Source organism: Cetorhinus maximus, chromosome 18, assembly GCF_964194155.1.
Source record: "Cetorhinus maximus chromosome 18, sCetMax3.hap1.1, whole genome shotgun sequence".
NCBI classification, from domain to species: domain Eukaryota; kingdom Metazoa; phylum Chordata; class Chondrichthyes; order Lamniformes; family Cetorhinidae; genus Cetorhinus; species Cetorhinus maximus.
The window spans coordinates 101,581,534-101,595,254 of NC_135896.1; the positions used below are offsets into that span (position 1 = coordinate 101,581,534).

Genomic DNA, 13,721 nt, shown 5'->3' on the forward strand with positions numbered 1-13,721 from the left:
TACCAAAGCCGTCCATGTCCAAATGTACCAAGACCTGGACAACATTTGGGCTTGGGCTGACAAGTGGCAAGTAACATTCGCACCACACAAGTGCCAGGCAATGACCATCTCCAACAAGAGAAACTCTAACCATCACCCCTTGACGTTCAATGGCATTATGATCACTGAATCCTCCACCATCAACATCCTTGGGGTTACCATTGACCAGAAACTGAACTTGACTAGCCATACAAATACTGTGGCTACAAGACCAGGTCAGAGGCTAGGAATCATGTGATGAGTAACTCACCTCCTGACTCCCCAAAGCCTGTCCATCATCTACAAGGCACAGGTCAGGAGTATGATGGAATACTCCCCACTTGCCTGGATGAGTGCAGCTCGAACAACACTCAAGAAGCTTGACCCCGTCCAGGACAAAGCAGCCGCTTGATTGGCACCACATCCACAAACATTCACTCCCTCCACCACCGATGCACAGTAGCAGCAGTGTGTACCATCTACAAGATACACTGCAGGAATTCACCAATTCTCCTCAGACAATACCTTCCAAACCCACAACCACTGCCACCTAGAAGAACAAGGGCAGCAGATAGATGGGAACACTGCCACCTGGAAGTTCCCCTCCAAATTACACACCATCCTGACTTGGAAATATATCATCGCACCTTCACTGCCACTGGGTCAAAATCCTGGAACTGTCTCCCTAACAGCACTGTGGGTGTACCTACACCACATGGACTGCAGCGGTTCAAGAAGGCAGCTCACCACCACCTTCTCAAGGGCAACTAGGGAAGGGCAATAAATGCTGGCCCAGCCAGCGAAGCCCACATCCCGTGAATGAATGAAAAAAAAATAAGTAAAATGAAAAGCGGTATGTGAATGTCACATTTACTACTCCACAAAAATTGCTTCTAATTTAAAATTTTAGTGCCTCCAGGTAAATTATAAATCCTGACAATCACTGTTTTGTACCAAAATGGCAGGCAAAAACTCAATTTCCAAACAGGTGTGTCTCATTAGCCCAACACACACTCACTTAGCACTTTGTTTTCACTCTTTCACCAATGTAAGGCCCTAAGTGTTTCACCAAATACTGATAAAACAAAGCAATGATCTTTGTTTTCTTCAACTAAACTGAATCAGTATTTAGCGAGCGTGATAGACACAAGTTGCAATTAAATCCAAACTACCTAATTGTTAAAGGAAAGTAATTCTTCATGCCTTGTACAAATATGTATTGCCTTAATAATTTACAGGTGAATCATGTTGCAAACTTAACATAACTTACTCTTAATCAAAAGGAAGGTTGAGAATTTGTTCTAAAATAAACTTGTCATACCCCTAACTTAGTGTTGAACTTCCTGGAGAACATGCCAACTGAGGAATGAGGGTATTATTGTGAAAGGTAATTAGCTCCTTTTGCGAATAGAACTGATTCTGGAAATAAGGAATGTCCATATGGATAGATCAGATACACAACCAAAATGAAAGGCACAAAATGCTCAGACCTTTGTGAAATTTGTTAGTTGAAAACATAAGACTGTCCCCTCTGTGCACTCTGAGACAGACTGTCCTGCAGCTATTTTCAGTACTTCATTGCATAAAAGTTACCTTGAAATGAGCAAGTAACCTATCTGGAAAAATACACCTTCATAACTGAAAGTTAAAGAACTGGACTGTGATAGCTGATTGCAATTTAAATCAGAGGATATTTTATGGAGTATTATTGTACCTAGTTAGAAGCACTGGTTAAATTGTAGTCAAAAGCAAGTAATCCAGAGGAATTTTAAAGGTGCTCATTATAGAGTCATAGAGTCTACAGCACAGAAAAAGGCCGTTCGGCCCATCGAGTCTGCACTGGTCAAACAAATACCGAACTATTCTAACCCCTTTTTCCAGCACTGGGCCCATAGCCTTGTGTGCCATGGCATCGCAAGTGCACATCTAAATACTTCTTAAATATTATGAGGGTTTCTGCCTCTCCCACCCTTTCAGGCAGTGAGTTCCAGATTCCCACCACCCTCTCGGTGAAAAAATTCTTCCTCACATTCTCTCTAAACCTCCCGCCCATTACGTTAAATCTATGCCCTCCACCAAGGTGAAAAGTTCCTTCCTGTCTACCCTATCTATGCCCCTCATAATTTTATACAGCTCAAACATGTTCCCCCTTAATCTCCTCTGCTCCAGGGAAAATAACCACAGTCTATCCAATCTCTCCTCATAACTAAAACTCTCCAGCACAGGCAACATCCTGGTAAATCTCCTCTGCACTCTCTCTAGTGCAATCATATCCTTCCTATAATGTGGATTCCAGAACTGCACGCAATACTCTAGCTGTGGCCTAGCCAGTGTTTTATACAGTTCCAGCATAACCTCCCTGTTCTTATATTCTATGCCTCGGCTAATAAAGGCAAGTATCCCATGTGCCTTCTTAATCACCTTATCTACCTGTCCCACTACCTTAAGGGACCAGTGGACATGCACACCAAGGTCCCTCTGATCCTCGGTACTTCCCAGGGTCCTACCATTCATTGTGTATTCCCGTGCCTTGTTTGTCCTGCCCAAGTGCATCACCTCACACTTATCCGGATTAAATTCCATTTGCCACTGATCAGCCCATCTGACCAGCCCGTCTATATCCTCCTGTAATCTAAGGCTATCCTCCTCACTATTTACCACCCCACCAATTTTTGTGTCATTCGCGAACTTACTGATCAAACCTCCTGCATTCAAGTCTAAATCGTTTATATATACCACAAACAGCAAGGGACCCAACGCCGATCCCTGTGGAACCCCACTGGACACAGGCATCCAGTCACAAAAACACCCCTCGACCATCACCCTCTGCTTCTTGCCACTCAGCCAATTCTAGATCCAATTTGCCAAATTGCCTTGGATCCCATGGGCTCTTACCTTCGTTATCAGTCTCCCATGTGGAACATTATCAAAAGCCTTGCTGAAGTCCAAGTAGACTACGTCAAATAGATTGCCCTCATCTAAACACCTGGTCACCTCTTCGAAAAATTCAGTCAAATTGGTGAGACATGACCTCCCCTTAATAAAACCATGCCGACTGTCCTTGATTAATCCCTGCTTCTCCAAGTGTAGATTAATTCTGTCCCTCAAATTGTTTCCAATAGTTTCCCCATCACTGAGGTTAGACTGACTGGCCTGTAGTTCCCTGGTTTATCCCTTCCTCCCTTCTTGAATAACGGTACCGCATTGGCTGTCCTCCAGTCCTCTGGCACCTCTCCTGTGGCCAGAGAGGTATTGAACATTATTGCCAGCGCCCCTGCTATCTCCTCCCTTGCCTCACGCAACAGCTTGAGATACATTTCAGCCAGGCCTGGAGATTTATCTGCTGACTGCGGGACACTCTTCCCAGACGGCCTCACCGCAATGCTGGCAGCGGGACACTCTTCCCAGACTGCTTCACCACGATGCTGACTGCAGGACACTCTTCCCGGACTGCTTCACTGCGATTCTGACTGCGGGACACTCTTCCCAGACTGCTTCACCACGATACTGACTGCAGGACACTCTTCCCAGACTGCTTCACTGCGATGCTGACTGCAGGACTCTCCTGCCACACCACGATACTGACTGCAGGACACTCTTCCCAGACTGCTTCACCGCAATGCTGACTGCAGGACACTCTTCCCAGACTGCTTCACCGTGATGCTGACTGCAGGACATTCTTCCCAGATTGCTTCACCATGATGCTGACTGCAAGACACTCTTCCCAGACTGCTTCACCGCGATGCTGTCTATGGGACACTCTTCCCAGACTGCTTCACCGCAATGATGACTGTGGGACGCTCTTCCCAGACTGCTTCACCGCGATGCTCACTGCGGGACACTCTTCCCAGACTGCTTCACCACGATGCTGACTGTGGGGTACTCTTCCCAGACTGCTTCACCACGATGCTAACTGCAGGACACTCTTCCCAGACTGCTTCACCATGATGCTGACAGCGGCACGCTCTTCCCAGACTGCTTCACCGCAATGCTGACTACGGCACAGACTTCCCAGACTGCTTCACTGCGATGCTGACTGCAGGACACTCTTCCTGGACCGCTTCACCGTGATGCTGATTGCGGGACACTCTTCCCGGACTGCTTCACTGCGATGCTGACTGCGGGACACTCTTCCCGGACTGCTTCACTGCAATGCTGACTGCGGGACGCTCTTCCCAGACTGATTCACCGCAATGCTGACTGCGGCACACTCTTCCCAGATTGCTTCACCACTGCAATGCTGACTGCGGGACACTCCTGCTTCTCCATGATGCTGACTGCAGGACACTCTTCCCAGATTGCTTCACAGCAATTCTGACTGCAGGACACTCTTCCCGAAATGCTTCACCATGATGCTGACTGCGGGACATTCTTCCCGGACTGCTTCGCCATGATGCTGACTGTGGGACACTCTTCCCCAGACTGCTTCACCATGATGCTGACTGCGGGACACTCTTCCCAGACTGCTTCACCATGATGCTGACTGCGGGACACTCTTCCCAGACTGCTTCACCATGATGCTGACTGCGGGACACTCTTCCCGGACTGCTTCACCATGATGCTGACTGCTGGACACTCTTCCCAGACTGCTTCACTGCGATGCTGACTGCAGGACACTCTTCCCAGACTGCTTCACCGCGATGCTAACTGCAGGACACTCTTCCCAGACTGCTTCACCGCAATTCTGACTGTGGCACACTCTTCTAAGATTGCTTCACCACGATGCTGACTGCAGGACACTCTTCCCAGACTGCTTCACCGCGATGCTGACTGCAGGACACTCTTCCCAGACTGCTTCACCACGATGCTGACTGCAGGACACTCTTCCCAGACTGCTTCACCGCGATGCTGACTGCAGGACACTCTTCCCAGACTGCTTCACCGCGATGCTGACTGCAGGACACTCTTTTCAGACTGCTTCACCGCAATGCTGACTGCGGCACACTCTTCCAAGACTGCTTCACCGTGATGCCGACTGTGGCACACTCTTCCCGGACTGCTTCACCGCTCTGCTGCTGTAGGACATTCTCCCCAGCTTATTATAGACTTATCTATGACCGGCATAGTCTAGTATGGCACTTTAGTGCTTAAACTGTGTCCCTATGTGAATAAGACATGTAAATATGTCTTGCTACCCAGTGTGTCTGTATTCTTTCTGTGGTCTAGCATATGAGTAACATACCCTCAGCCCAATATCACTGCCTTAAATCATCACTCCTCAGTACTGCTGCCTGATCCAGCCCAGTGAAGAAGGGGTGGGATTACTTTAGATAGGCCACAATTTTTAGATTATTCATCCACTTGATGTATATCTAGTGCAGCTGAGCATATGGACTAACATTACGTCTGAAAGCAGTGTGACAAATATATATTACCATTATCTCACTGGGATTATCTCATGTGAAGAATGCTCACTCATTTTCTGGCTGTTCCTTCCTCAGCACAGCTCCTACTCATCAGGGGAGCTGCTGCTCTGGGCTCTGCAGGCTGGGCCCACATTCACCCCATTCTCCAGTTACCCCCTCCCCCCGCCCCACTCCTCCTGCCCAAGCCCCTGACCACCATCTGCCTCATCCCTGTTCCCAGTGTTCCTCTCCCACCTGAAGCCCCATATTCCCAGGGTCCTTCTGAAAGTGTCCTTCTGTCCACAGGGAGAAAGGTTGCAATGTACAAGTGTTACTATGCCAAATGGGAAGCTAAATAGACAAACTTGTCTATTCCTGCCCTATTTGGTATGTTTATTCCACATGATAGAGATTTATTTTAGTTAAAAGGTGAATCGACTGCATAATCGTTGCTGTTATGTTTGAAGTGGAGCATTGTCCTCCCTCAAACACCACCACAGCCTCGTTTAAAGAAACACTTTATAAACCACCCAAATAAAGCTTTTTAAACCTGTCCTCTACTTCGGGGGAAAAAAAATGATTAACAATCACATACAATAGTGAAATGAAGCATTGTACCCTTTTGGAGCAAATTAGATGTTACCCTGGTAAATTGTACACAATGTTCATGCTTAAAGGGCAGAATATAATCTCCATCAATAGTCACGGCCTGGCAAAAAAATGAAGTCTATGCCCATGTTTTTGGGAGAGGCTGAGACTTTTGTACAAAACTTTAACAGAAGTTTTAAAAGGCACAAATTACATTGTCAATGGGTAAATATGTAATCGATAGCGTTATTCTGTTGAAAGTTTTATTTTTTAACTTTACAGTTTACAGTTTTTGATGAAAAATGGTAGACAAAAATTTTCCAAAAAATCATAGTGAATCGATCAATCAGTTAGGGGAATGGTGGTGTTGTGGTAATGTCCCTGGACTAGTAATCCAGAGGCCCTGGCCAATGTCCTGGGACACGGGTTCAAATCCCAACACAGCAGCTGGTGGAATTTAAATTCAGTGAATAAAATCTGGAATATAAGGCTGGTCTCAGTAATGGTGACCATGACAAATATCATCGATTGTTGTAAAAACCCATCTTGTTCACGAATGGTCCTTGAGGGAAGGAAATCTGCCGTCCATACCTGGTCTGGCCCACATGTGACTCCACACTCCTGACTTTTAACTGCCCTCTGAAGTGGCCTTGCAAGCCACTCAACTCAAGGGCAATATTTTTAAAAATTAATTTTATCGGATGTGGGCTTCACTGGCTGGGCCAGCATTTATTGCCCATCCCTAGTTGCCCTTGAGAAGGTGGTGGTGAGCTACCTTCCAGAACTGCTGCAGTCCATGTGGTGTAGGTACACCCACAGTGCTGTTAGGAAGGGAGTTCCAGGATTTTGACCCAGTGACAGTGAAGGAACGGCGATATATTTCCAAGTCAGGATGGTGAGTGGCTTGGAGGGGAACTTCCAGGTGGTGGTGTTCCCATTTATCTGCTGCCCTTGTCCTTCTAAATAGTAGCAGTCATGGGTTTGGAAGGTGCTGTCTAAGCAGCCTTGGTGAGTTTCTGCAGTGCATCTTGCAGATGGTACACACTGCTGCTACTGTGCGTCAGTGGTGGAGGGAATGAATATTTTTGGGGTTATTTGTCCTGGATGGTGTCAAACTCCTTGAATGCTTTTGGAGCTGCACCCATCCAGGCAAGTGGAGAGTATTCCATCACACTCCTGACTTGTGTCTTATAGATGGTGGACAGGATTTGGGGAGTCAGGGGGTGAGTTACTTGTCGCAGGATTCCTAGCCTCTGACCTGCTCTTGTAGCCACAGTATTTATATGGCTAGTCCAGTTCAGTTTCTGGTCAATGGTAAGTCCCCAGGATGTTGTTATTGGGGGCTTCAGTGATGGTAATGCCACTGAACATCAAGTGGTGATGGTTAGATTCACTCTTGTTGGAGATGGTCATTGCCTGACACTTGTGTGGTGCGAATGTTACTTTGCACATGTCAGCCCAAGCCTGAATATTGTCCAGGTCTTGCTGCATATGGACATGGACTGCTTCAGTATCTGAGGAGTCGCGAATGGTGCTGAACATTGTGGGATGGACAACAAATGCTGGTCATGCCAGTGACACCCACATCCCATATCCCAAGAAAGAACAAATAAAACAAACAATGGATTCAGTAATGATAAAAGCAAAATACTGCGGATGCTGGAAATCTGAAACAAAAACAAAAATAAAAACAAAAATAGCTGGAAAAACTCAGTAGGTCTGACAGCATCAGTAGAGAGGAACACAGCAACTGTGTTCCTCTCCGCATCTGCTATCAGACCTGGATTCAGTAATGATGTGTGATGATAAATTGTTGATCTAGGTTCTTGTTGTAATGGAAGACCAATGTATCAACAGGTCACAAAAATAAATTCAATGGAAACAAACTCAACAACATGACAAGTAAGGATAACATAGATAAGAATCCCAAAAAGTCAGCATGCAGGTACAGTAAGTAACTGGGAAGACAAATGAGATTTGGCCTTCATTGAAAGGGAGATGGAGTATAAAAAGAGGGAAGCCTTGCTAGAACTGTACGAGATATTGGTGAGACTGCATCTTGAGTACTGCGTACAGATTTGGAGATTAACTTTCCTCTGGGCTCGGAAAAACCCGACCTGTGCATGTTTGTGCCTTGCAAACTGCTCACTAGGCCCATGAGTGACTTCACATGTTATTTTTGTTAATTCACGTTGGGATCAGGTTTGCAGTGCAGTTTTGTGAGCTATGAAGCAGTGCATGAGGAGTGTGGGTACGCAGGAGGGCCAGCTACAAGACCCACCTGGATTCCCCACCACAGTATCCAAACTCCTAACAGTGTTTAAAGGCCCTCGGAACTCATGCCTCACCTCTCTCCCCACCCCAAGCTTCCTGATGTTCCTCCCTGTGCTTCCTCATCACCCAGGCCCCTTGTAGGCTCCACATGCATCACCTGGAGCTGGTATGCACTATGTACTGCCCTCAGGTTCCATACATTATCAATGGAAAATATTTTACATTCCTTGGGGAAAAATAATGAACCTTGTACCATCTGATAAAAGCCTCCAGATCATTGATACTATGAGAAAAAATGCACTCCGTCTTGTGGAAAAAAACAGCCTTGTAATATTTGTAACCCTATTAGCTTGTGTGAACAAACCAGAAACCGCATCAAAGGCACAATCTATTATTACAACTCCTTGAAACTGTCATTCATTCTTAAATAATGGAACACCTACTGTGATGAAACCCACTGGCACTTGAAATTCAGTCAAACATTGATAATGGCCACTGCTGCCCAAACAATAGACTACCCCCTGGCTCATTTCAATTTCAGAGCAGAGCGCCTGTTAATGAATGTATGGAAGTGGATGGTTAGATTGTTTCAAGTGTCAAAACCAGACTTTATTTTCATCAGCCAGAGCCATTTCAATCATAGAATGGTTACAGTACAGAAAGAGGCCATTTGGCCCATTGTGTCTATGCTGGTTCTCTGACAGAGCAATTCACCGGATGCCACTCCTCTGCCTTTCCCTTGTGGCCCTGCAAATGTTTCCTCTTCAGATAATGATCTAATTCCTTTTGAAAACCTCAATTGATCGTGTCTGTGCAGCACACTCAGGCAGTGCATTTGAGATCATAAACACTCGCTGCCTGAAAAGGTTTTTCCTCATGTCGCCATTGCTTCTTTTGTCAATTACTTTAAATCTGTGCCCTCTGGTTCTCAATCCTTCCACCAATAGGGAACAGTTTCTCTCTATCTATTCTGTCCAGACCCCTCATGATTTTGAACACCTCTATCGAATCTCCTCTGAATCTCCTCTTCTTCTTGCAGAATAACCTCAGCTTCTCCAATCTATGTAAATGAGGTTCCTCATCCCTGGAACTATTCTCATGAATCTTTTGTGCACTCTCTCTAATGCTACACCCTTTCTAAAGTGTCATGTCAGAACTCAATACAATACTCTAAACCAATATTATATACAGGTTTAACATCACTTCCTTGCCCTTGTACTCTGTGCCCCTGTTAACAAAACCCTGGATGCTATATGCTTTATTAACTTCTCTCTCAACCTGTCCTGCCACCATCAATGATTTATGTACATATACCCCCAGGCCCCTCTGCTCCTGCACCCTCTTTAGAATCGTACCCTTTATTTTATATTGTCTCCCGCACCCTTCCTGCTAAAATGAATCATTTCACACTTCTCTGCATTGAATTTCATCTGTCACTTTTCTGCCCATTCCACCAACCTGTCTATGTCCTTTTGAAGTTCTACACTATCAGGTTCACAATACTTTCAAGTTTTGTATCATCTTCACATTTTGAAACTGTGCCCTGTTCATCTAGGTCTAGGTCATGAATATATATCAAGAAAAGCAAGGGCCCTCAGCACTGATCCTCGGGGAACTCCACTACAAACCTTCCTCCAGTCCGGAAAACAACCAACAACCAACGCTTTGAGAGAAGAAATTCCTCCCCATCTCTGTCTTAAATGGGGAAAGTTTTTATTATGTGCCTGGAGACTTCTGCGGCAGCAGGTAATTGGAAAAGTACTTGGTACTGGCTATATATCATTTCTGTTTTGTTTGGCATTGGATATCTTAACAAAGTAGAGCTTACCTTCGCATTTCAGACCCTGTCTCACTAATCCCCACAGCATCTCCCCACAGTGATCACAGAAAGCCGGGGCTCTGTAGGAATGGACAAACAAGGCGTGTGGTCGAATCTGGAAATCTTCAAATGTGGCAGCAGCTGCACATGACAAACAGAGGAAGAATTTAGGAGCCATGCAAAGTGAATTGCTGTTTTATACAATATATTAACTTGTCAACAGAGTTTGCTTTACAAAGGCTTCATAACTGTTTCCTCTATCCACCATAGTGGGGTGTGATGTCAAGAAATGTATAAAAAGTGAAAGCATTTTTCTAAATTAACCAACGCAGTTTTAATAAATGGGAGTATTTATAAAATTATTCATTTGAATTACTATCCCTGTCATAATAGGAGTTGATGGAATTTAGTACAAATTCTGGATGCTATTGTTCAAAGGCTCCAAATTGTAAAAGAAGAAATTGAGAAATGGAAAAATATACAGAAATGTTCTTGTGAGCGCAGTTAAAAAGAAGAAATTATATTTTAGAATAATATTTATGCTGCTCCTCTGTTATTCTCCATTTAGGATTGCCTGATGCCAACATTTGGCATTCAGTGCTGCCAATATCAGGGAAATGTTAGGAGATGCATCAAAACGAAAATGAGTGATTTTTTTTCCTTTTAACTTTTAGGCATGTTTGATTGGCACATTTTTCTTTAATGGACACAAAATTAGTCAAAACGTTGAATTAAAAGGGATTTTATGTGGTGCCATGAGAAAAGGAGAGTGATGTATGTCATAGTCAGGATGGTGAATGACTTGGAGGAACATGATGGTGTTCCCTTGTGCCTGCTGCCCTGGTCCTTCTGGATGGGGAGGTGCTGTAAAGAAGCTTGGTGACTGACTGTGGTGCATATTGTAGATACTACTCGCTGCAGCCACACACCAGCCAGGGATGGAGGGAGTGAATGTTTAAGGTGATAGGTGGAGCACTGAGAATGCAGATCGCTTTGTTCTGTGTGGTGTTGAGCTTCTGGAATGTTGTCACAATTGCTTTCATCCAGGCAAGTGTTCAGTACCTTATAGGATAAGTGATGGAAAGGCTTTGGGAGTCAGGAGATGAGCCACTTACCACAGAATATCTGGCCTCTAACCTGCTCCAGTAGCCATGGAGTATATATGGCTGAATCAATTGGGTTTCTGGTCATTAGTGACCCCCATTTGTTAACGGTGGGGGACTAGCTGGTGGTCCTGGCATTGAATGTTAAGGGGACCCTTACATTTTGGTATGTAACTATAAATAATAGCATAAAATAAAAAAAAGATGAAATAAGAACAGAATGTCCAATTTTGAAATGGGGACAGAATATGCCTGGACTTTCTGATGTGCCTATCCCCAGACCCTGCTTCTAAACCTGTTTCACGTAAAGCTGACTCCTGGTTCAGTGTTTTCTGCTTCTGCAATGCAGTCTGTGCAGGACTTTCCTCCAACTGGGCGCTGGTGAGAGGAGAAGCAAAAATCCCTGACCCTGTGTAATGGCACAGAATATCCACTAGTAATTAGGACATATACAAGAACAGATATTAAGGCCTGGCATATGGTTATTTATAGTTCACCTTGGCAGGACTCGAGCAATACGGTGATTCTGAAAGGTTCTTCTGCAGCACAGGCCAAAGAGAAACAACCACATTCTCAAACAAAGTACTGTGCCTCCTACCAAAGACATACATACTTTCCTCTTATTGACACTTAAAAAGGGCTCCACCTCCCAGTAAATTATTACAGCTTCCAAAAATGAAAGGTAAAAATATACACACTGCAAAATGCTGCCAAAGGTCTTTTGATGACATATGATATAAAAAAATAACCAAAATACTGACCTTTCAGGCAGAAAGGTGGGTTTAATTCAATATCATTTAGTGGGTGTTGAAAATCGATTGATTTAACTGTTTTTGTCAACACTGGAGAAGTGTGAAATGACTGGGGGATGTGTGCTGGTGGGTTGAATTTTACTCACCTTTTGCAGGATGAACGCTATTTAGTTCTTTAGGACACATTCCCTTAGGTAATAGTTTTTCCTGACACAATGAATTATAAAATGCTTTATTTTGCAAAGGAAAGGGGGCGTTTAATGTGGGCCAATTTATTCGAATTATGGCTTGTAGACATTTGAACAAAGAAGCTAGGAAGGAGCTGAAAGACACATGAATAAGAGAACAAATACTTCTGGCACAGGGCTCTACTTTATAACAGTAAAAGGCTACAGCAATTTCGAAACATTGCTTTGTTCTATATTGGTTAGCCAATAATAATAGCACAAAATTCTAGGGCAAGGTTTTAATCCTGTTGTGTTGCGAGTACAGTGCACAATGATGTTGTTTAGAAGTTCGATAACAGCAGTGAGAAATGTTAATTTTCTCAACCTCCCCTAAATTTGTGGCGGCAGAGGAGGGAGTAATGGACAAAGGGTCTGTACTGCTGCAGATTAACATTATGTCGCACTTTAGGTGGCATTCCCCATCCCCCTCTCCTGCTGTCGCTCCCACATTCTGCTGCCAAAGATGTTCAAACAGCAGCCGAAGAACCTAACAGGAACAAACAATAACATCAGGAGCAGTATTCCTCCCCTTCCAGAGATTCAATCTTAGTCAGCAATATAGCCATTTTTAATGCCCAGTATCCAAATCTTCCTCTCTTGCTCTTTAGCATAATGACAGTTCTATTATTGCAAAAATAAATGGGCTGGGAAAGTATTTAAATATTCATGTAAATATGTCTAATTCAGTACCGTGCTAAAAAAACAAAACCAGGTGAGAAATTCCCTCCTTTTTGGGTTGGGAATTCAGCCTCCAGAGGAGTTGGATGCTGCAATGGAACCATCTCCTTTCACTGCTCTGGGATTGTCGAATGGAGGGAGTAGGTGCTGCTTCAGTCTCACCCTTTCCCCATTGCCCTGTCAAAGGGGGTGTGGCTGGAGAGACCCTGGCTCCACTGAAAGTTCCACCAGTTTTATCACCCAAAGGCCTAATGGATGCCTGCAGGAAGAGGAGAGTATGCGCCATCTATCAGCCCCAAGACCCAGTAATGTAATGGTAATAGATCTTGAGGAGCAACAAGGAGCTGATCCCACAACCCACTCAGTCTGCCCAGTGCATGCCCCAGAATGGAGCGGGTACCTACCAGACCCCCACAAACCCATACGCCCGCCCCCCCGCACTCCCGAACTCCAACCGCCGCTCCCCCACAACATTGAACTGACCTCACCACCGGAATTTGTGATATAATCATAGTTGGGTTTCCTCCTAAACAATCTCAAGTGGCCCCAATGTCACTAGCAGAACCTCTACATTTTAGCACTATGATATGATAATGCCCAATAGCATTTAGCATGCATTCTGCTACATCTGTTAAAAAGACAAACCCAGTAATAATAAGAATATTTGGAAAATTATAGTGTGCTTATTGAGATTGGTAACATCAAGAAATTAAGGTCTAAAAATTCCTTTGTATCTTTCCATGGCAAATATTAGAAGTACATATTGAAAAATAACATCCTTTCAGTGAATACTTAATGTTAGGATTGTGTAGGTTGTTGTGTCATGGACTCCCATAAGCTACACAGTGACACAGTGGAATTTTTGCTTTTATTTTTCCATAATTCAATCCCAAATTGTTGAGGCACTAGAGAATCTG

At 44.4% G+C, this 13,721-nt stretch overlaps 1 protein-coding gene across 1 annotated transcript in view; it reads right to left on the reverse strand.

Moving 5' to 3' along the window:
• LOC144693400 (serine/threonine-protein kinase D1) overlaps positions 1-13,721 on the reverse strand; it is a 193,290-nt gene that overhangs the window by 124,996 nt on the left and 54,573 nt on the right. Inside the window, exon 2 of the mRNA XM_078563280.1 lies at positions 10,054-10,185. Within this exon, the coding sequence (XP_078419406.1) occupies positions 10,054-10,185 (132 nt within the window). The remainder of the gene's footprint in view (positions 1-10,053; positions 10,186-13,721) is intronic.